Genomic DNA, 24859 nt, shown 5'->3' on the forward strand with positions numbered 1-24859 from the left:
CCCTGACTCAGAAGAATCTCCATTTTTGTGGATGTTATTTGCTTCCCCTTATCTTCTTTTATCACTGTAGGATAGAATCCTTTCTCTTTTACTTGTAGAATACAATCCTTTCACCTCTTGGCAAGCACAGAAAGACACCGATGAAATTCATGATGACCTTATTTTAAATGAAGCAAAACAACTACCATGGTCTGTATTGATCTTTGGTATTAAAATGTGTGAAGTTGTTATTAAAATTTTTCAGTGACTTCTGCAGCCTCTTAATTCCTAGCCCCTGGCAGAAATGTGACAGGGTTAGTCTCTGGTTACAAAGCAACTAAAAATATTCCCTGGAATATCCTTCCCATATCTAGGATTGGATTCATTTTGCTGTGTTACCCAGGAAAGTGCTTCTTGACCAGGCAGCTGATGAAAACAAACTGATTCCATGAGGCAGAGCTTACAGACTCAGAAGTCTGCCTTAGTGAGAAAAAAACAGGGATAGATTCCTGTACTTCATCTCTGTAACTTACTTTTTTTTTTCTTTTTTTTTTTTTTTTCCCCCAGGCTTTAGACTTTATGCCGTTGCAATGAGGATTGAAAATCAGGTCTTCAGTTAATGTAAAAATTTACTGAGTTCAAGGTAGTGATGATGATTTATGCACGTGTCTTCTTACTAACCAGCCCAGTTTTATAAGTGACTGAGGGTGCTGGTGAAGATGAATGACATACAATACTAATATACAATAACAAAAATACTTCTGTTAACTCTGTGAAAGCACCTTTTAGGACTGTAGATATTTTTCCTCTCTTACCAGAAAGTAAGAATCACTTAATGAAAACAAACACGTAAGCCTTCAAGTTTAAAAGCATTCTCCGTTTTGTGGTGCGGGCGATAAACAGGATTACAGCTGTGCTGGCAGGAGGGATCCAGCAGCATGTGACATGTGGTTTGACAGAATATGGATGGGTCTGGCTTATGCCCCTTCCTCTGCCAGTGGTACGCTCCCGGGGTCTCTCTCCGAGGTGGCACTGGTCCTTTGGAAAGCTGATCAGCACGGAGGTAAAGGCAGGATGCTCCAGAGAGTGATTTTCGTGGAGTAAAGTGGATGATCAACAGCAGCACCACTGGGAAGAGTGAGAGAGGGAGGAACATCACGGCATCCAGGGGCTGGGAGCCTAAGTCAGGAAGGGGGGGAAGGAGAAAGATCGCCTTTTACTGAGGAACAGCATGATTTTCCCCTCTCCCTCTTGAATTCTAAAACTTGAAACACCAAGAACACTATGGATTTACGCTTTTATAGATCAGTCCAGTCTGGACACTGAAATAAAAGCAGCTGTGGAGCTCTAAGGGGGATGCTTTATACGGAGTTTGTGAATAAGGTACGTCCTGTTTCTCCTTCTGTTCTTATAAGATGCTGCATGTATAGGTGTGTACATGCTAAATATGCAGGTGCAAAATTGCATGCATATATGCACATCTGGGTGCTTACACTATGTATTTTCACTGTATTCTTAATTTAGGTCCGTCTTCATAGCAGCTTCATTAATACTTAGTTTCACATAGAATTCTCCTTCCTGTGGAATAAATTGTTTCATCATAGGAATAAAGATTTTAGGGTGTAGCCTTCTGAAATGTATCTGAGAAAGTCAGGAAAATATTCTGAAAGTTTTGGTATTTAGTGTTTGCACAGTGTCCTTTATTTCTTTCTCTCCTCCACCCCACTTGATGGCATTAGAGTCTCTAGGCATGTGTGATATAACCAGAGATAATTTAATGATGTAACGTGCCTGAGCACTGTAATAGGATTTTGATAAATCTTGTGGGTTTTGGACTGGTGTTTCCTTTAGTCTTTTTGGAGGTCTGTACAAATCTGGCATTACCTTTATTACAGAATGAATTTGGAAAAAAGAATAATTTTGTCTTCAGGCAATATAAGGAGCTGCAAATATTGATTTGATTTGATACTATCTGATTAATACTGATTTGATACTGATTCTTGGTTAATTGCAAAGTATGATATTTAAACCAGTGTCCCTAAACACTCCCTTAAAACAAGAGAGAAAGTATTTGCAGAAACTGTGTCCATGTCCCTTCCTCACAGCTTTGCTTGTTCGTAGAGAGAAGGCAATTGCCTGGAGTTGTAAGTCAGCACAGTGTTGTGACAGCACTGTACACCAAAGAAAAACCAGCTCTTTGTATTTAGCAGAACTCTAAACTGCATTTAATTGCAAATTAGCACTGAAGTACTCGTCTGAGAGTCGGGCATCGGCAAATCCTAGTGTTTGCATGCAGCCGGAGGGTGTTGAGCTGCTGAGCTGGATGCAGGCACCTTGTGCCCGGCTGCACCGAAGTTTGCAGTGAGGAACTACTGCTTCAGTAGTAAACAGGCAACAAAAAGGACAATTTTAATATCGGACTCAGCCTGTAATAGGAGAAGAGAGATCCAGCAGAGAGAGGGAGGGAAAGGGAGTCAGCATTTCCAAGTTACATTCCCAGCCTATGACTCGCTAAATCACTAAACCGCTCTAATTAAGTTTATGAGCTAGAAAATAGTTATGCACGTATTTTCTCAGGCCTTATTGTTTTACATGAGAAAGGATCAGATGAGATTTTCTATGCTGGTCTGCCAGGAAGCCACTTGTTTCTCCTTGGGACAGGATCAGGCTTTTTGTGTGTCTCCAGGATGCTTGTTTAATGGACAAGCAGCTAGTGATGTCAAAGCGGAGGAATAGAATTTCTCTGCAATAGGAAACCTCCACCTAAAAGTCTTCCAGGAGCCTAAACCAATATTGCAGGTCCTGTATCTCGTGAGGTGGCATTGCCTTTCTGTTCTTCTTTAGCTGATCTTGTCTGTATAGCTTTTTCTTGATGATTGCTCTCCTGCGGTGCTACTGTCGGGGTACCGTTTTCTTGGTTAAAATTGTACTTGCTAGGTAACTTAGCCCCATTTTTGTCCTCTCTAAACCATGCCTTGACTGTGTCCACTTTTCCTTTTCTTCTAGGCAGTCTCTGCTGATTGTGTAGCTCCCGTGTTTGAGCGGCACATGCTTTTTTTGACAAGTCAACCTCAGGAAAGCAGGAGTGTGAAACCTGGTTTGCTGCTGGTGCACTGTAGGTACCACAGAAGTAGTCAATAAAACCTTTGCGGCCTCTTCAGACCCTGTGAAATGTTTGCTTTATTTTCTTTTGGTTGGTTTTGGCTCAGGTTTATAGAGACACCCAAATTCCCTCTGCAAGATTAGGAGAAGGGCAGAGCCAGATACCCAGCATGTTTAAGTCAGCGTTACTCCACTGTAGCAGGTTCACACAGCTGAAGGTATGTTCGCCACCAGGACCCCCATTAAAACCAGTGCAAGAAAACATCGTCCTGTCTGCCCCAGCCAAGAGCAGTGGTGTGTGCCCTGAAATTCATAAGCAGGGGGAACTCAGACATGGATGCAAGGAAATGCTGATGTGCCGGAGGGCTCCCTGGGGATACGAAGGGAACACAGATCTTTTTGGCTCTTGAAGTTGAGGAACTATTCCATGAGGGCTTGAATCTGCAGACGAATTTTTTTAATCTAAACAAGGTCCCTGGTACAATGTGTTTGTCTTGGGCAAGCTGTGAATGCATTTTGGGTGCTGCCTTCCCATGCCCCTTGGTGAGGGTGCTGGAAATGCCCTCTGCTGTGGGAACTGGCTCAGGTGCAAGGTGCTGCACGGTGTGTTGTTGTGATGTTGCTGTGTATGATGCTTTGCAGTTAGGTTGATTTTATGAACGAAAACCCAAACAGAAGGAAATCTGTATTATTGTCTATCAAATACATACATGGCTCTTCATTTTAATTTTTGTTCCCAAATGGAGTTTCTCTCAGTGCTTCTGTCCATAAATAATGCTTGAGTTTGAATTCAAGTTCTTCTGAATTTCACTTACTGTTTTCCTCTTGCCTTTCTTCTCCTACATCTCTTGAAATTCATTTATATTTTGTGCTATAATACCATGGTGACTTTCAAGTTTTTTTGAGACCCTAAAAAGCACTGCTGATGCCCAATTCTTGCCAAAGCAATGACACTAGTTGACATGTAAGTGGACTTCTCCATATGTGTGTTACCTGTTCAAGGCATTTGAATTGTCTTCCCTGTGCACAATCCTGCTCATAATCCATTTTGCATTAACAAGTCTTTTATAAAGGCTGAATTCAACAGATTATCGAATCTACACTAATTACACTCCTAAAATACTGAAATTAATCCCTAATATTATTCCTCTTCAAAAGGATCTACCTATATCAGATATTAAGGATTTTGGGGGAAATGAGTCTCTGATCTAACAATGTGAGTTGTTTAAGAAGTGAGTGGTCTCAAGTTTCTTTCCTTCAGAATTTTAATTAACCTCAGGAAAAAATTGCCTAGGGAGGCGATTGTTAAGGATAGACTGGACAGTCATCTGTACCAACATAATTAGCATTTATCCTGCTATGAAATAAAATAGGTGTTTGCTTCATGTCCTCACCAGCCTGTTTTTCAGTCATAAGGGTTGTAACAATTGTATGCCACGATTTCTTTTCTCAGCGCCTGCCTTCTGCAGGGTGCAAAGCCCCAGTCACCACTCAGCTGGTTCTCCTCAAAATACCACCCAATCTTCCAAAATCATCACTGAACATCGTGGTTCTGCCTTCTTGGAAACCACGTGCAGGGGGGTTTATTAGCAGCCAGAGTGAACAGTTAAAAGATTTATCTTCCTAATCACAGGTGACTGTTGTAAAGGCTGCTTCTCTCCCCATCTTGCTCAAATATACTGCTATTTTCAGAAGAAGGAAATTTTCCATGATTTGCATGCGCCAGCACCTTCAGATTCTGCTCCTGGACACACACATTTATCTGGCTTCTGTCAGGGATATTAGCAGGCATTACACCACAGAGAGAATTATTTGTTGTTTTGTTGAGCTATAGGAAAACAAACCCACAAATAAATTGTAAAATTCAGATGACTTCAGGCTTGTGGAGGTTGTTACATGCCCTTTGGATACTGAGGGCTAACTGCATAAATACAGCAATTTGACAACATAATGATTGTGATTTTTCACATCAAAAATTGAAAACATAACAGGCTGCTGAGATGAATCTGAAATTTCAGTTTTGATCTCCTTATTGTAAATAAATCACTTGTCTTCCAAAGATGCTATCCTGGGGAAAAAAACAGCTTCAGGCAGGTCTCCGAGTATGAGATCACCTGCAAAATCAAAGTCTGTTGTGACTGGAGCTGATAATTTCATTCTTACTTCATAAAAGCATTGCATGCCTTCACATCTCTTAGGACAGCCTGTGGTTTATAATAATTTTCCAAAACAGCAGAACACATTATTCTTTCTCATATCACAGACTTGAGAGCCATTACACCACCACACATTAGTCCATTGGCCCACCTCTGCTGTAGATACAAATTCACTCTGTTTTCCTTCTGGGGGAAGAGGTTTAACAATTTGCTGAAAATTGCCCATCAAGTAGAAGAAGCATAAGCCTCTGCAGGACCCGGAAGGTTGCTCTGTGCCTGGTCCTCCAGACCTTCCTGGAGAAGAGTAGGGGACTGTAAGAATCTCCTTCTGAAGATGGGAAAACAGCTGGACTAGGATGGAAAAGATGGACAGTGGCAAAGCCATGGTGTTTGATAAAATATAAATGGACAAAACCACAGCTGGGACAGATTGTGCCAGCATTTTGCAGCTGCTGAGACAGCAATTACTGTGAAGCTCCTGTCTTCTCCAGATGATGTTCTAGAGGCAGATGTGACCTTAAGCTCACAGGCTAGAGTTTGCTGGGGGCATGGAAAGTCTCGTGCTGTGCCTGCAGCGTGCCAGCCACTGAGAGGTCTACAAAACCCTGAAACCAAAAGTCAGTGCCCAATAAATGACAGGTAATGGTCAGGTCTGTTCTGGTTGCTGTCACTCACCTCCTGCAAAATGTCCTCCTTTTGGCAGCCCCAGGTGAAAATTCCCTATATTTGTCCAAGCCTTAGAAAAAACATCAGGTGGTCAGTGCCTTGCAGGAGCAACCAAGTTTTTTTCTCCCCACTCCTTCAGTGCCTCCCTATAGGAGGAAAAGATCAGGAAGGTTGCTGCTATTCTGCAGTCTGCTTCTTTCTTGAAAGAAGTGGGGATGGCATGTCCTTGCCTTCCTCAGGGTGAGAAAAGCCTGTCCAAGCCACAAAGGACATGGTGAAACACCCTACTGGGAGACGAGGAGATAGTGGGGAGCAAAACTGATGTAGGGCTGGCAAAACTGCACGGGTTAAGCCAAGGCAAAAATCCTCAAATTGCTTTTGTTTTTAGGCTCAGAAGTTTTGAGGCTTGATATTGCCGTTTTGTAGTGTCTGAGTCAGGATTTGGATCTCCTGAGGTTGGTTATAGTGGAATAGGAGCATTTTAAAGAATATATTATTTAAAAGCAGAATTGTTTGTATTAATTAAATATGAATGTCTGCAGCACAGGAATAAGCACAAGTCCATTTCTAATAGGAAGCAGTAGATTTGTGTCTTTTGTTATGGTTTTAAATCTGTTTTCGCAGGCACTGGGGGCCTTTCAGCATGGGATGTGCTGGAAAGACGGTCTGTAGATGAGCTAAATGGTGGGCAGTGGTGTAGCGCGCTCTGTTCCCACACTTTGGTCATTGGAGACCTACTGCAGAGTGGAATCCTTTTGTGTTGCGAGAGAGTAAGACAAAACCAGTCCTTGATAACTGGTTTATTTCCCAGTGCTTGTCCAAGTGTGCCTATCACACTAGATAAAGCACTCATGTTGCAAAACACTTTTTGAGAGCTTGGGTTTGAATCTATGCTTATTAATCAGAATCAAGGACTCAATTAAAAAATGGCTTGTCTTATCATTCACTTTGTGGTTATTTTCACATATTTGCCTTTTTCTTCTTTTTCTTTTTTTCTTGAGTGCTAGCACTGAAAAATGTGCAGCCTTGGGAAAGCGAAGGTCCTCAGCAGCAACTGTTTTGCTCTACAGATCCACTGCTGTAGGCCTGTGCTGCTTACTAATGTAAAAGTCGCTGTAGACACTCACATAACTACTTCTAACTTTACTTTTGTCTCATTTTTTTTGGTAATTATTACATTGTTTCAAAACTCAGTAATAAGTCTTACTGCATACTTTTAAAGCTGAAAGGAAATAGAAGCACCTAATCAGGGCTTTACCTGAAAATTTGGGTTTCACCTCTCAGCAGGGTGTTTAGCCTGAGATCAGGGCCACGTACATCTGAGTGCAGCTTTTCTCTTGCCCATGCCTTTCCAGTGTTGCTATGTGATGTTACGTTATGTTGCTTGGACAGATCTTTTGTGATAGGCAGGCATAAAATATTTTCTTAGCATCAACATACAGAAAGCTGATGTTCCAAAAGCTCTCTGATTCTCTGTCATAGGAGAAGTACGAGACATTGCAATTTTACTGATTTCTGTCGTTATTAGCACAAAAGCAGCAGTCTGATGAAGAGGCACAGTACCCAGCTGAAATGTAGGAAATGTTAGTTTAAACTTTAATCTTAGTGACTTCAAAGGGATGGTTCCCCTTCAACAGGTGTGAGAATCTACCCGAGAATAACAAGCAGCCTGGTGATTAAACAAGTCTGCCAAGGATAAAAGACAGACTCCTAGTCCATAGTCTTCAGACTTTAGCCCTAAACTAAGACTAAATCAAGACCTTCTTTCTTAAGGAAATCTCTTCTACAACGTTAGGAGGTTAAACAAAAAAAGAAAAAAGAAAAAAAAAAGAAAGAAAGAAAAGAATAGTGCTCTGTGGTTGTTTTGAAATAAGTTTTCTGGTCACTGTTAATTACATTCCTAAATACAACAGCTAGCTGGACTCCTGGGAAATACTTGGCTAGGGATGTATGTCATACAAATAAGTTTTGGCATTCATCATCAAACTGAGTACTGAGGAAAATGAGTACTGAGAAGCAGCGATGTAAAGGGTGAAGCAGTGTTTGTCCCCAGGTGTGCTGGACTCGTGGTCTGTGTTATCAGCGTAGCAGCCAGAATGGGTGTAGGAGCGCAAGGCAAAGCCCACTGGGGGCCTTTACCTGTGCCTCCACAGCCCATGCTTGTGAGATGGGGTCCACGAAATACACAGGAGAAGTTTAGAGTAAAAACTACACTATGAATTGAGATCCAGCAGACACTGAGAACTGACTAACTTTGTTCTGAAGACTCTAAGAAATAGATGACATTGGACAAATTAACAAAAAAAGATCTTGCCCCTTTTTTTTCTTTTAAAAGAAAGGCACTAATGTATCCATTAAGCTTTTGTCTTTTACTGACTCAGATAAAACTATTTATAGTTTTATTGTTTTTTACATATCATGAAAGGGCAGAAAGTTGTTTTCTTAATTAACACAATTGATAATATCATCACTTTAGCTGTGTTAATTCTTTTAAAATGAGCTCCACTAATTCCTTCTGAGGGGGTGCTGGGTGCACGGACATCTTCTGGTTCACTCTACCATTTAGCCCTTAGTAAATTCAAAAGTAAATTTTGCCTGTGAGCTACAACATGCTTTTAGTTTTTTTCAGATTTTTTTTTCTTTGAAAATAGTTGGTATTAATATTTCCTTCATTTGTCTGCAAAGTTACAAAAATACTTTCCCCACTTCATACCAGTTTGGCTGTTCTACATAAACTGAACGCATTCATTTTTGGCAGGCTAACAGAATAATAATGATTGTTTTCTTACTAATTTAGATTAAAGACTTCAGTTTTTGCCAGTATCTGCCAATATTTAACCGAGCCACATGGAAGAAGGCTTAATCTGAATCTGGGTTCAAGTATACCCTGTTTGTAGCTTCCCAATATGTTTTAAGAGGTCACAGGAACTTGCAAGCAATGAAGCCTGGTACAAATATGAATCACTGAAGTTTATATTAAAATAACATTTCAGAGTTCCTGCCCCTGACTCAGTTTTTTTAGGGGCTGTGGATCAGAACCTTTATGGCTTTTATCAGGCATGTAATGCTGTGGTATCTTAAAAAGCACATATATAAACGAAACCAACAGTTAGTTCAAATCTTGGTTCCTGAAATAATTCACCTGGGAAAATGCACATTCCCTACATTTGCTAGGCTTTGCCTAATAGTTTGAAAGTTATCCCTCTCTCTATTTTTTTATCCAACATTTAGGCACTAGATGCTCATCAGGATTGTGGCTTTTCTTGAATTGGAATTGTGAGACAAATAATTATTCTGTCTTATTAATTACATTCATTTTTGGTTTTTACACTTCAAGAGTGAGATTCGTTTGGGGGGCACAATTAATTCCTGCCAAATCAGGATGATGAACGTCTTTTAAAGCCACAATATAGTATTGAAATCCTGTATTATATGTCGCTGTTACATTTTGTTTTAAATCAAGCAAAGCTATTTTTTATGTTTTTATATCTGAAACTTATTCTTAATTTGCCAGACATGATGGAAAATTATAAGGAAAGTTTGTGTGCCTTTTTGGAAGTTAGACATTAATCTCCTTTTTTTTTTTTTTTCTGAAAATTTTCAGGAAATAATGTGCTCTTTCTGCTTGAAGCTAAAGTAAGGTGCTTCTTTTTCAGCAGGTAGGACTAGTCTGTCATAAAACTAACATTTGCAATCAGGTAATTGAGCAGAACAGCAAAATCTTCCATATTGTAGCAGTCCAGTTTGATCAGAGAGGGCTTCTTCCTGCCTCATGGCTGTCATTTCCTTGGAAAACTTGCACCTTTGCTTCCAAGGCAGATTAAAAATTTCAATGACTGGGCTTCTGGCTGGGCTTAACCTATACAGAAGTTGAAATTTCCTCTTTAAAGCTACTTTTTTGTTTGCATGCTTGTAAGTTGGACAATATTGTCCTGGTGAGCCACTTAATACTGACCTGAGTGGGAGACTTTTGTGTGGCTCAGGAAAAGAACATGCCCTTAAATATTTTGATAGCCACATCAAATCCAAACTGTGCTGACAGTTCCCAGATGTGCTTTTCCATTTGCATCACTTCAACCACCCACAAAGTTCAAACACTGCAGCAATACAAGGGTTGTGGGACCATGCAAGCTGGGTAACAGAGAAGCATCAGGATCCTCTTAAAGGCCAGGTGGAGTTTGGATCAAGACTTGTGGCTATGGTTGGATGGAGAGGATAACCAGTCTTGATGATTTTGTTTCACAGACTCATGTCTTAGTCCACCCTCCTGTACAGGATGGTCTCTTTAGACTGTGTCTAGGCTGCCATACCATGGTACCTAACCCAAACCTAAATGGCTGCTTTGATGTCTGGAGCAGTGAACAATTTGGAGTGCTTACTCTCCATGGCTGTGGAAGAAGAAAAGTGCTCATGAAGTCACCTAAGGTTTGGGGGTGGGGGGGTGGGGTAGTTTTTGGGGTTTTTTTGTGTTTTTTTTTTAATTAATCAGTCTTTGCTTATTTTTCCCTTTATCACGGAAAAAAAGAAAAGCAATGAAGCTGTTGAACTTCAAAGATACAGTGCTACTTAGAGCCATGTGCCTAGGACACTTTTTGGAGGGTCCGATGTCGAGAGTGGCAGTGTGCCTTTATGATCTGACTCCCTTAAATAAGGTCATTTTTTTCAGAGCTAGAGGGACAGCAGGGAGAGGTTTGTGGGTGCTTTAGGTATAGGTAGATGTCACCTGCCACATTTTTGGACATACAGGGCTATTATTGAGAAGGCTGTCTGCCTTCAAGATGGAGAAGAGAGAGCAAATGGGTAAAATAATGAAATTTGCTCCTCCTCACTTAGTCTCCATGCAAGTTTGGACTTTTGAGGGGCAAAATTTAGAGCGTCACAAGTTGTTCCAGGTCCCACAGCAAAAAGTATGGAAGCCTGGGAGTTAAATGCCAAGTTCTTGCATGCCACTTCTGCCCCACCAAGCACTGGCAAGAAGAACTGGGAAGACTGAATGTCCTAAACAGCTCTTGGCTGGGTGGTTTCAAACATTGCAGAAATGTTTTTGTCTTATGCTAGATTTTCTCATTTTATTTCTTCAGTTATCCTGGAGGGATAAGATTTTCTCATTTTATTTCTTCAGTTATCCTGGAGGGATAACCTTCATGGATGTCTGTAAGATTCTAGTTTTGCCATATCAGGGTTCACTTTATTGATCTTAGCACTCTTGACCTCAATAGCCCATTCCCACAGAAAAGGAAATGGAGAGAAAGCTCAAGAACCTTGCCTGGATGAATCTATTATTTAATACTCCTGTTGCTTCTTCGTAACTGTAATAACCAATTACTGTTTATTAGCATAGCCATGTAAGGTTATTTACATTAGAACCCACTACCTAAATAAGGAGAATTTATGGATGTAAGTTTTCACTTAACTGTAAAATTTGCAGAGCTACCCTCTGTAGGCGTACTGCCCCTCAGGATATGAAGAAATTGCTGAGACTGTCTTACTGATAATTCTCAGTTTCTTGGGATTACAAGAAGAGTGCACACAGATAAAGACACCAAGTTCAGTATGCATTAAACACATTGAGCAATGAAGCTATTCAGACACAAAGAATTACCCTGCTTGGTTTTTCTGTATTCTCAGTTTTGGATCATTCTTACACCCAGCTGGAAATATGAAGCTCCTATTCAGGGAAGAAACTTCAGAAACCCTGGCTGAACGCCACAACACACTGGTACCTAGACACTGCTCAGATGGATTACTGTGATGAGTGCCATATGAATAATGACATTTTTGGATAAACCAAGTAATGAAATAAATCATGGCAGGATGCTTTATGCAATTTTGAATTGGATCCTGAAATGCCCTGGGAGGTAGCAGAGCAGAAATGAAGAAAGGAAGGTGTACCTTGCGTATGAACAAAAATATCTTTCCGTTTGCTGGTGGCAGATGTGATCTGTTGCAAACTTTGTTCTTTTGTTTTCCAGACGCAAAACTGGACATGAATGGGATGGCATCAGATCACAACACTTCCTCCCAGGAAGAATACCTCCCACACTATCTCCAGAAGGAAGACCCGTTTGCATCAAAGCTTTCTAGAGAAGCTGATATCGTGGCTGGGTTTTATTTGACAGTAATTGGTAATGATTCTGTAATTTGTCCTTTGAAATGTGAGTGTGTCACTGCAGCCTTGCAGGCACTCACAAACAAGGCAGAAGCTGCTGGGTGTTAGATGTGTAATTACATATCTCTTCACAGTAGAAATAAAAATCTAGGAGGGAGAGGAGAGAATGTGTTAGAAATGCGGTGTCAACATTGTCAGCAGTTGATGTCAAGAGACGATGCTGCTCCAGGTTGCCTAAAGTGACTAGCAGTAGACCTTCCAGCAAAAAGTGTAGAAATACTCTTTTTTTTTTTTTCTACAGATGGGTTAGTAGACTGCATTTTAATTATTCTTGACCAGATAGGTTACTAGACTGCATTTTAATTATTCTTGACCAGAACTGGCTTTTGCCCTTATGCTATGTGGTGTTTATGGCCTGTTTTCAAAGCCTCTCTCATGTGCCTACGCAGCAAAGAGGACACCCTCAGACACGTTCATTTGAATCTTGCTCAGCTCCTGGCATCAGCTGTCCTCTATCACATATGATACGGAACTATATTTTCTTCCTAACACACTTCCCTCCTTTTTGTTTTGGAGTCTTTTTACCATGTGCAAAGTGACTTTGCAAGCAGAACCAATGCAGTTATTTATTGGTTAGTGCACATGGATGATAACTGGGACCAACTTCTGCTTTAAGTACTCATATGCCAAGGAGTTGTCATTCAGCTGGGAAATACTGTTCTCCATTGCTTCTAGGGATAAACTGGTCCTTCTTGATGATTTACCTTTTCTTCTTTATGGAGGTGGGCAGGTTTATATCTTTTTATGTCAATACTTGCCTCAACACTTCCACTTCTTTCGAGGGTTTAGGTTTCCTTATATCTTACAGCTTTAGTTCATAAAGTTTCTCACAGCTAGACAGTTTTCTTAGTAAGTGTGTTACACCAAACTGGGCTCCAGGCGGCTGACCACCAAGCTGAATACAAGGTGTACAGTGTATTCCTTGACATTTATTTTGGTTTTGAATCATTCTCTTGTTTTATCTGTTCTGTGCAAAATACAAAGCTCTTTCAGTCCTACCTTCATGTTTCTCATTCACTGTTTTACATCACTCCTTCCCACTCCCTCTTTACTACCTTTCCAATGGATCTAAGTAATGTTTTCTATAATGGAGGTCTCACTTGAAGCTTGAATAACACATTCCTCATTCTTCTGCTTATGTCTTTATTGAAAAAGGAGTTCAGAGCAGCCGAGTCAGCAGGTGGAGTGGTATCTCTGCAGTGTTCTTGGTATTCACCCACTGGTTTGTATGTATCCTGGCTTTTCACATATATGCATTTTTTCTGCTGCTATGCAGACAGATGTCTTCACTGAGCTGTCCAAAACAACCCCCCTTCGAGTCTTTTTTCACTTGGTTAAGCAAATTTAGCTTTAATCCAAGGAAATATGTCTGAGTAGCTGAAACAAATCCTTCCCATGTACACTGTATTGCCTTGTTATATCGGCTGCATTTAGTGTACATTTATCCACACCCTGCCAGGCGTGAAATACCTTGAAAAACAAAGATATAAAATAAAGGCAAGGAACAGAAATCATAAATTTCCAGTGAAAATCCAAAAGATAACAATGAAGGCACAGATTTACATTAGCAGTCTGAGGAGACTGAAATTATAGTTTAAAAAGGGCTGATAATAATTTTGATATTGGACTTACCAGCAAGATTCCCACCTTCTCAGTGTTTTGGCCTGGACATCAAACTGCCTGTGCTGGACTCACGGCACCCAGTGACCCAACCCAGGGAAGTTCAAGCCATAGCTCTGCTGCATACCTGTGTAGCTCCAGACATCATATGCTACATTTTGCATTTTGTTCTGGGTTTACGTTACTTTTTTCATGTGTTTTGCATTGCATTTTACTTGAGTTACTTTACCCTTATAGTCATGACATGCTCCAGTAGCAGCTTTCATTAGTATTTCCAAGTATGCTTTTCATACATATATACATTTAATACATTTTCATACATTTACAAAAAAGTGTAAATGCTGTTTTTGTCTCTTCCTTGGACTTGCTGGCAACCTGCATGGGTATTCTTAATTGCAATCGTTGCAATGATTTGAAGCAGCCTTTGCTTATCTGCTGGTCACTTGTGCCCTCAGCCATTTCAGCAAGGGGAACTGGTTTTGTATTTTCTAGCCCAGCCCAGCAGTGTTTTAGATACTCTGTGTAATACAGTAAGGGATATTAATTTGCCAGTGGCCAAGAGAAGTAAAGAACCCCCAACTTTTATAGGAGTTTGTGTGAAGAAGGAGAGTATTGTGCTTTTACCAGCAAAGCAGAATTACAGCTTAGAGCTCAGCCACTGAGAGAGGGAATTGAACAAAACTGGTGGAAGGAAGAATGTAAAGTCTTCTTCTGTGCTTGTGAACAGATGGGGTAAAGTAGTCTTTAAACACATTTTTCTTACCAAAAAAAAAAAAAAAAAAAAAAAGAGAAAAAGGGCTTTGCTTGGGTTAATGCTTCTCATTTGAGTTGTACCTTTCAAGACCAGTTTAGCTTAGCACCTTGGGGATGCCACCGTTAGCTCCTGTTGATGTGCAGATCTGTACTTTGTTACCCATTCATGTATAGGTGGATAGCAACACTTGAATAATACTTTGGGCTTGCAAAAACATGAGAACTTAGAAAGAAATTCATCTTTGTTCCCAGGGAAATTCTGACAGACTTATTTTTACTTTCTGCAAACAATAATTATCCTAAATATCCTTTTCCACTAAGCTGATTGCTGACAGTTCAAATCATCTACATTTCTGTTGGGACACAAAGCACTGCCATGCAGAGCTTTTTGGTGGTAAATAGTGAATTTTAAGGTGGTGGAGAAGGAAACCTAGCTCTCTGAAACTATTCACTGACATCAAATTTCACACAACAGATTTGCTAAGGCTAAAAATTTGCTTTAATTGGCAGCTTCATAATTAATCACAGCTCCCAGGTATCCAAAACAGTAAGCAAAACCTACGTGCTCAAATAGCTCTTGGGCATACTTGTGTCTTAGGGTAACTCTGCGGTATTGCAGATTTGCTTTGTACACCAAGTAATCTGCAGAAGATGGAAAACCAAGCTGGAGCATTCAGCCTCCATACCCAGTGAGGGTATGTCTTTGGTTTTTTTATTATAACCTGTAGTTCAGACCGAATCTGTGCATTGTCACCTTCTGCCACTCAACTGTATCCCTTATTCCTTTGCAGATCCCTTCCAAGAGGTGGTGGCCGCTCTTGAGGATGCCCTGTGTGGACATCCTGATAGCAGAGGGAGGGACTGGCTGCAGAAAGCTGGGAAGGCAGGACTGCTGTCAGGCATCCTTTTGTGCTTGAGGCATGTAAGGTGCAAGTGAATTTAAAATTTATTTCAAAAAGGGGAAGAAGTTGCCCAGTTAGCAAGCGGCTGGGATCCTACTAGGAAACTTGGCAGAGCATTTAGGGTCAGGCTGGCTGTGCAACTAAGTATTGCAGTTTGAAAATATAAAAATACATATTTTTGTCTTAGAAAAAAGCAGGGATCTTGACCAATCTGTGATAAATTCCCTGCGATTGTGCGATCTTTTGTTCTAAGTAATTAATTTCCATGTGTATTTTTTTAATTGTCTGGAAAAAAAAATCAAACAGTACACACGATTATAAGAATCCAATTCTTTTTACTTTGCCACTTCCCCTGCTAGCTTTTTCATCATTGACTTGATTGATTTACTATATGGCCAGATAGGGTGATGAACTACTGAGCGGAGACCCGCTGGCTGGCAGCTCCTTTGAAAGCCTGTGGCAAGTAACTATTGATTTGCAAACTGTTGCTGCACACTTCCTCAGCATGTTATGAAACAGCTTAATTGAAAACAAAATCCTGAACTATTTTTTTTTCTTTTTTTATCTGATGGTTTAACGCTGCTGTCAGATTGGAGAAAAGGAACCTTATTTGTTCAGATTGCTTCTTCTATGTACTTTCAACTTTCGCTGCAGGTTGTGTACCTGAGCCTGGCTCTTTCTCTGTGGGTATCACTTTTTGAGTTATCACATCCTTTGTATGTATGTAATAATGTTACGGTGCCATGGAAAGTTGTGCCCTAAACTGTTTGCTCCTGGAAAAGAGCCTTTATTTTATATCTGAAGAGTCTTTTTTCCCCATTTCCAACAGAAGGCTCTGCCCAGAGACACCGCCTGCCAGCACCTACCACAACTGGGAGCCTGCACCAGTGAGGACTTCAGATAGCTGTTAGGGAAATCTTTTTAATAGTGAGAAAAATGAGGCATTAGATGGCTTATCTAAGGAGATTATAAAGTTCCTATCAGCAAGGAGTTAAAAAAGAATTCAGATGAGCAATTGTCAGATACACGTATAGATAAAAAGCAACCTAAATTACCACTGGACCCCTTCCAGCGGTAGGATTAGGAGGTCAGTGGGCTGAGGCTCTGTGAAACGTTGCTGTTGATAATGAGCAGTCGCTTCAGAGCCTTGTCTGATGAAGACATCTCTCTGGTCTACCAGACAGCTGAAAAAGGTTCAGGAAAATGTCAGGCACTTTCAAAAGGTATTTCAAACTGGATGCTGGCACTCTAGATGTCCTAAATATCACTAGATGAAAAATGGTGTTAAGAGAGAAAAGGATCAAGACATATGAAAAACGCTCAGCTACATAGATTCATTCATTTAGCTGCAAGGAAGAAAAGAATTAATATGAATACCTATATCTACTTATAACTCAGATTAAATTTTCAGAGCTATAAGAATAGGGTGTTCTTTAAATTTCATTCACCAGGGATAAATCAAATTTGCTGAGAAAACTGAAGATTCGATGATAAGACAGCTTCTGTCCTGTTTGTTTTTTTAAATAATATAGAAAGCAATACTGTCAGTATGAAAACAAGAAATGTTTCCAATTAGACATGTGGCATTTATTACCGAAAAATTCAAAATCAAAGTATTTTTCTCCTCAGTATGGTAAACTTTTGGTTCCACAGTTATTCATATTTCTTGAGTATTGGTTTTAGCATATAGGAACCATTTTTCTCTCTGCCTGGATGTTCTCAAGTTGGGTTTCTTGGTTTTGTGATGACATGGCAACCTTAAAAGGGGATAATTCCATTGATGGGCCATAGTAAATAATTAAAGACCCATTTAATTCCTGAGATCTGGCCTCCCAGAAGACTGATGAAAATTATGTCAGACTCTAAGGTACAATATTTGGAGAGGGTGACCTTGCTGGGTGGCTGCTGGGGTCCTTTTAAGGCATGGAATACGGCTGAGTTTGCACCACCAAAGCCACGTGAGGGAAGGCATCACAGAGAGTGACTTTGCTGCCTCATGGACAAAGGAAAGTTGGGTTATTTACAACTTTTTTTAGTAGCACGGAGGACTGGCCTCAGCTGGTAGCCAAGCACCCAGGGCAGCCAGTTGCTTACAGCCCCCGCAGTGGGGCAGGGAAGAAATAGGAAGAGAAAAAGCGGTGGAGATAAATTTAATTAATAATATAATTGCTGATTCGGGTAGTGAAAATCAAAGATGACAGACATAAAATAAGTAAGGAAAACACCTTTCCTTCCCCTTTCTCATGCTGAACTTCACTCCAACATCTTCTCCCTCAGTGCCATTGCAGGTCCCTTTGGTGAGGCAATGGCGGTGCAGGACGTTGGGGTACTCCACTCTTTGCTTTTCACTCTTTTCTTCTGCATCTCCTTTCTTCTTGTCTCCTCTACTCCTGTGTGAGGCCTCCATGGGCCACAGTCCCTTCGGGGTGTTCACCCTTGTGGGTGACTCTTGCTTCCTGCAAGGGGTGTTGGGTGCTGTCCTGTGCTTCCACTGCAAAACACTCAGACTCTTTCAAACGTGAGCTAGTGAAGAAACAGTGTTCTTTGCGGGAACTGGAAACCCTGCCAGTTTTGGTACCAGTGTGATTAGCTCCGTGGCTGATTGACCGCCTGCAGTGTTAGCCCCTGCGTGTCCTTGAGTGGTGATATGGCCTAAAAAAATGCAAAAAAATACTCAGAAAAACAGGATCCTGTCTCACATGCTGAATTCCAGCTGGAAGTCAAAATTAGCTATATTTTATCATTTTTCCTTCTTACAAGAAAAATAATTTTTATCATAAAATTTAGGATGTGATATTTACATCTTAATTTACCTTATATTAAAAATGAATCCCTCAACCTCTAATTATCATATTTAGTAAAACTAAGGTTGGTCAGAGGCTTGGGGTCCTTGTGATTGCAGACAGATGATTTTCATTCTGGTGGCTGTATAAACATTTGTGAGAAATACGGGGCCGATCAGAAGGGAGGAATGATAGGATTTCTATTATGTGCATTCAGTTGATAGTGGTGCAGGGTCAGGTGGTGATGGCAATGTCCTTCTGCAGAGGGGAAAACAGCATTTGTGGTGGGAGGGAGATGTCTGCAGTAGATGTCTCTACGAGCTGCATAATGAGAATGAGATGATCATGTTTCAGAGTAAAATGTCTAGCCTTGGGACCACACGTTCAAGCTGAAAATATCAGTGAATTTCACAAGGAAGATGGGATATTACTGTTTTTGGGGAGAATTCTAATTTGATTGTTTTTCTTTTTTTCGTTATTATAGGGATTCTTTCAACTCTGGGAAATGGGTATGTTATTTTTATGTCCTCGAAGCGAAAAAAGAAGTTGAGACCTGCTGAGATAATGACTGTTAATTTAGCAGTGTGTGATCTGGGCATTTCAGGTAATTTCATGTCTTATTTTCACTCATTTTTACTATCCCACCATTCATTTTGGCAGCAGCAAGAGACAATCCTCTGGATGTCATGAGACCCCCAAATGACTTTTACTACTGATATTTCTGCTCCATTATTTGTATATAAATAATAGAGAAGCATAGAAAACAACATGCCTGAAGAACTTGATGGGAAGAAATGAAAAGTACGTAGGAAAAAATAGGGCTGGATTTATCAATCAGGCAAAACTGTTCACTCCAGCACTGGGCAGGACTTCAAAGGCAGCTCCCATGTGCATAACCACAAAGTAGCTCGGTATTGAGATTGAAGAAAATTGTATTTCTTGCTGTAGGGTGCAACAGGAGGGATCCAGGTGCCTCAGAAATACGTGTTTAGCCAAATATGACTTGAGAGGGGCATGAGAGGAAAAAATTGGAACATGTCAGTGGCCATCAGCCTATCAAAGCTAGTAATTTCCTGCCTAGTGATTGTCCTCTTTTATTTTTGGGTCAGGAAAATAAGCATTTGTATCAATCTACAGAGGAAGAGCAACATCAGCCAACTAGAGGGATTTTCATTTCAGCCCCACAGCCTGGATGCCTTGACGTGAGAGGAGGGAGTTTTGGAAGGGTTTACACAGAGTTGCAGAGTCAAGCGCCTTTGGAGATCATTCTTTTGGCTCTTGACACAAGTCTCATTCAGCTGCTCATGGCTACATGCAACTATATGGGGAGGACTGGATGTCCTTTAGAAAAGGGTATTTTGGATGGCAGACAATCCAATGGGGATAAAGGCCTGATGTATCCCAGCTGACCATGGGATCTCCCCAGTGCAATATAAATGATAGTATGTTCCCATGCTCCCAAAGTCATCTGTCCCTTATGTGTTGCATACTCTGGGGCCCCTGCCCTCAGCTCCAGTGCACCCTTTTCCTGCCCTCGTCTCTGCCAAATGCTTTTGCCTTCATCCAAATGCCTAAAATAGCACTGGACAACATAAAATGATGGCTCCCAGCCTCCAAATCGATGCTTATTGTGCTCTGACTGCACACAGGCAAGATGCTGCTCACATCCTCAACTTCCAGTACTTTTGATGCCTCTTGGTGATCAGAAAACATGCTTTTCTGAAGGAGATACTTAGAAATTCAGCAGAAGAAAGACATTAGTATAAATATCTCTGCTTTGCTGCCACACAAAGAAATCTCAATATCTTTGGCATATCTGCCATGGAAACACTATTTCCATCTTGCAGCATTTAGAATTAAAAAAAAAAAAACAAACACCAAAAAAAAGACCAGGTTTTGCCTCTTCAGTGATGCTCTCATCTCCTTTACTTCCTGAGTCTGTCTTATTTTATAAGGCTCATATCTGACTCCAATGGGAGTCACTTCAATGAGACAGAGTGCTTCAGGAGAATTTCTGTAGCTATGTATTTGCAATGTAAACAGCTATATCCTAACCATATAAGCTGTATCTCCCAAGCGTGCAAACTATATCTTCTTTGGGACCCCTCTTAGCACAAGGGCTGCTAGTTTCTCTGTTAAGCTCTGTCACCAACATATCACTTGGTCACCTTGTCTTCCATGGGGACCTCAATCTATCTGTGTGTCTAAGTTTTGTAATTAAAAATAATTGTGATTGGCACAGCCATGCATGCTTTTTCTCCCTTCTTTTTTTTTTTTATTATTTTTTTTTTTTGTTAATGAAAGATGTTGACTAAAGAAATATGTGTTCTGTCTGTGGAACTGATTGGACTGAAGATGGGACTTTTTCCAAAATCTTCGTATTTCACACAATTGTCTTGGCATCTTTTTGAAGAAACGGATGCTTTTTCTCCCTTCTCTTTCTTTTTTTTTTTTTTTTTTTGGTTAATGAAAGATGCTGACTGAAGAAATACGTGTTCTTTCTGCTGGACCGATTGGACTGAAGATGGGACTTTTTCCAAAATCTTCGTATTTCACACACTTGTCTTGGCACCCTGTTCAAGAAACGGGTTCTGCCATGGTCCTGCTTCCTGCAGATTTCCACAGGGTGGCACCAGCCACTCGCTCAAAACCGCATCAGTCTCATTCTGCACTGATGCCTGGCTCCCGGTCCTGTGCGGCTGAAGAGAAATTTGATTTTGTGCAAATAAATCTGTTGACCTTTACAGCTGGCAATGATTTACATTAGGAAAGTTGCTGACTCTTAGCATATATCCCAGGCCTTGCTGTATTTCATGTTTTCCTTGAAACCATGATCACTGGGGTCAGCTTTTGCTTGAAAAAGTAAAGTACATTTATTCTACTCAGAGAAAAGCACATAATGCATCAGCCTGAGCACAGCCTTCAGGCTCAAGCAGGATTTCCCTTACAAGCTTAGGCTAAAGGAAGAGAATCCCAAAATACCTTGTTTAAAAATTAGTCTCATTTTGAAGGGACTTCAATCATGATTCTTTTGGCATAAAAGATGGAACAAAGGCCATTTTCTGCAAGATTTTGTTTTGATAGAAATGTTTTAATTTTCTGTTAAGAATGAAAACAGAATGTTTAGTTTCATAGAATCATAGAGTCATTTAGGTTGGAAAAGACCTTTGAGTTCATCAAGTCCAACCCTTAACCCAGCACTGCCAAGTCCACCACAAAACCATGTCCCTAAGCACCACACCTATGTGTTTTTTAAATACCTCCAGGGATGGTGATTCCACCACCTCGCTGGACAGCCTGTTCCAGTGCTTGACAACCCTTTCAGTGAAGACATTTTTCCTAATATCCAATCTAAACCTCCCCCTGGCACAACTTGAGGACATTTCCTCTCATCCTATCACTTGCTACCTTAGGAGAAGAAACCAACACCCATCTGGCTACAACCTCCTTTCAGGTAGCTGTAGAGAGCGATATGATCCCCGCTGAGACTCCTCATCTCCAGGCTAAACTGACGTTTCACATCAGTTTGATCTGAAAACTGAATATTTTTTTGGGAACAATCCAAAATATATTTCTATAGATTACTTCAATAAAATAGAGACTTCAATCTTGACTTCTATGAATAGGTTACCTTGTGAGAATTACAGTTTGCAGGATCATTTTTACCTTCTTTATAAATCAATTCACTGAGCTGCCATGACATTAGAGACAGTATGGTTCAACCAGGGAAACTAGCCCAGGGTGGTTTCAAATCTCTGGCAACTCCTGTGCAGGAAGGAAATACAGTCACAGGAAGGCAACGTTCAATATTTAATGTTGTTCAGGTGTTGAACTGTTCATGCCTTGGAGCGTTTCAGCTCAGTCTGGTCAGTAGAAGTGAAGGATTTGGAAAACACGCTCATGTTCCTAGATTGTAAATTGTTGAGTCTTCTGTTCCATTAAAGTTGATTTTTTTTGTTTGTCCAGTTTGAGATAAAAAAATAAATAAATCAGGAAGTGGAGATTTCTAATTAGAAAATTACAATTTCCAAACTTTCTCAATTTCATGATACTTACAAAGAATATGAATAATGTTAATCTGTTTTATGGTGAGAACGGAACAGAATATAACTTAACTTCACTTTTTCCATAATGTACGACCCAATCTTACAACTGGAGGAATGAGCTAAGGTGCTGCTAGGACAGTCTCCAAAGTAGTTAGGTATTTCTTTTCTGTTTCAGGATGCTTAAAGCTTTTTAGTATCTGTGGCCAGGTGACTTGCTGATAGTCACCAAGGAAGAGTGTGGTATGGACAGGAGCTGAAACCACTTCTGCAGCTCAAGTCCATGCTGTGACCATAGCACCATCTTCCTTTCCAATCTAACTCTTCCCCGCAGCATGCATCCTACTGTTGGGCCTTGACAGGTTTGCAGAACTCCTCTTTGAAGGAAAATTTCATCTTGTGTTTGAAGACACTCAACTGATTATAGGGATGTATCCTAACTGGATCTGTGTCTTGTTTCAAAGCCAGACTCACCCGTCACTCATCCTGTTTACATTTTGGCATGTGTTTGCATGTGGATTTAACATATACTCTGAAATTTTACAGTACCAGAGTATGGGTTTACTTCTGGTTCATGTGGTCTGCATAAAGCACCTGTTTCCAGCCATTCCGCAGGCTTGGCTCATCCTACCACAGCATAGATGCTATGGGGTCTAGCTACAGCTGTCTTAGGCTTAATCCTGTGGGTGGAGGGCAGGCAAGTCATCCCATGTGTTGCACCTGAAGCTCCCTCTCCACACTGCAGAGCATTGTCACTGGTATTAGCTCTGGGCAAAGGGGAGGGTTTGCTTTTCTGAAAAAAAGTGGTTTTATCACTGATGGATTTTATCAGTCAACTGACATTCTTTTCTTGTTATGAAGTTGTAGGAAAACCCTTTAGTATTATTTCCTTCTTTTCTCACCGCTGGGTGTTTGGATGGATGGGCTGCCGCTGGTATGGATGGGCTGGTTTCTTCTTTGGCTGTGGGAGCCTTATTACCATGACAGCTGTCAGCCTGGATAGATACTTAAAAATCTGCCACTTGTCTTATGGTAAGAAATAAAATCTATTAAGTGACTATAGAAAAAGTATATGAAGTGATGTAGTTTTCTAGACTGGAATCATACTCAAGCTCTTCAGAATGCTTTTGTTAAATATAGAGGGGAATGCACAGATGAGAGAATTTTACCTGCATGATCCAATTAATCCCAGCTAAATTTATATTACTGGACATATCACCTTCACTGTTGCCTCTCTGCTGTTTGCTTAAGCCATGTATTTTAGTAATCACTCATGGATAATTACTTTGTGTCTATCAAGGCCTATTAACATTCACAGATGCGAATATTGCACATACTGCAAGGTCTTTTAGACCAACACGCAAAAATATTCTTTATTAGATGCCTAGATTCCTTTAAGATGTGTGGCAAGCTATTTAAAACATCTAAAAGATTTGGATGTGCAGTAGGGCATAATGTGGTATCATCTCTCTAATATGGAGATGGAACCTGAGAGGATGAAATGAATTTAGCAGTGAAAGCTGTTATCACCATATACATCAATATTTTATATCTCTCGAACATGATGTATTATATGCTTCATTCTTTCCAGTTAAAAGATGCTGTCACAGTTTAGAAAAGGTGTTTTTCTTGCCTTGGAAGGGACTAATTCCCCACCAAGATACCAGGAATACTCACAGTGACTTTACATACAAGAAACACCTTGCCCATGTGACTTGAGGGACATGCAACAGATTTCATTATAATGACATACACTATCAGTCATGTAATGTTAACTTACAAGAAATATTTGCAGCTAGGAAGTGTAAGTAAACTGGTCTGCCCAATAGCTGAGTGTGTTACCAATTAAAAGCTGTGGTACTGCATGCACTAAGTTCTGCTATCATAGATCCTGGCATGTCCACATTTTTTCCTGAAATGTGAGCGCAGGGAAGGTCTCCTTAGCTGAGTTTTAAATACATCATTCACATTAAACAGGATTTCAGTTCTTTCTATAAAATTCTTACCAAAGTAATTCAGTGGCAACCCAAAGCATAGACAATTTTTCACAGACCTGGTCAGCTGGAGTAAATATTTCATGGCCAGCTGCATTCATGCCATAAGCTCTGATATGTAATATGACAACTTAGCTCAAGAGACAGAACACTTCAAAATCTTTTTTCTCAAGGGCTTTCTGATCATGGTTGTCCATACAAAGTGATGGAAAGCAATAAACATTTTTAGCATGTTCAGTCTAGGTGGTTATTTAACCTTTTTCTATATAAGGCCTAAATCAGTAATCAGGAACCTGGAGCACCAGACTACATACCTACACTGTCATTGTGCTCCAAAAGCAGCATCTGTTTTATTGTTGGGGTTTGGGTTTTTTTGTTTGTTTGTTTCTGTGTGGTTTTGGGGGTTTTTTTGCATTTTTTAAATTTTTGTAATAGATTGCTATGGTTTATAATAGCTGTGAAAATAATCACAGAATAGAATCATAGAATCATTTAGGTTGGAAAAGACCTTTGAGATCATCAGGTCCAACCCTTAACCCAGCACTGCCAAGTCCACCACTAAACCATGTCCCTACGCACTGCATCTACGTGTTTTTTAAACACCTCCAAGCCATGAGCAGCTGGTTTCTCCAGGAGATGCTGTGGGAAAGGGTGTCAAAGGCTTTACTAAGGTCCAGGCAGACAACAGCCAC

At 40.4% G+C, this 24859-nt stretch overlaps 1 protein-coding gene across 1 annotated transcript in view; it reads left to right on the forward strand.

Annotated features, from left to right (window-relative positions):
* Nucleotides 1–933: 933 nt before the first annotated feature.
* The window catches only part of LOC130151948 (opsin-5-like), a 38516-nt gene continuing 14590 nt past the window's right edge, over nt 934–24859 (forward strand). The window contains exons 1-5 of the mRNA XM_056344740.1: nt 934–1362; nt 2986–3094; nt 11876–12028; nt 18615–18734; nt 23035–23205. Of these exons, the coding sequence (XP_056200715.1) occupies nt 1336–1362; nt 2986–3094; nt 11876–12028; nt 18615–18734; nt 23035–23205 (580 nt within the window). The 5' untranslated portion in view covers nt 934–1335. The remainder of the gene's footprint in view (nt 1363–2985; nt 3095–11875; nt 12029–18614; nt 18735–23034; nt 23206–24859) is intronic.

Source organism: Falco biarmicus, chromosome 6 (assembly GCF_023638135.1).
Source record: "Falco biarmicus isolate bFalBia1 chromosome 6, bFalBia1.pri, whole genome shotgun sequence".
In the NCBI taxonomy this organism is placed as follows: domain Eukaryota; kingdom Metazoa; phylum Chordata; class Aves; order Falconiformes; family Falconidae; genus Falco; species Falco biarmicus.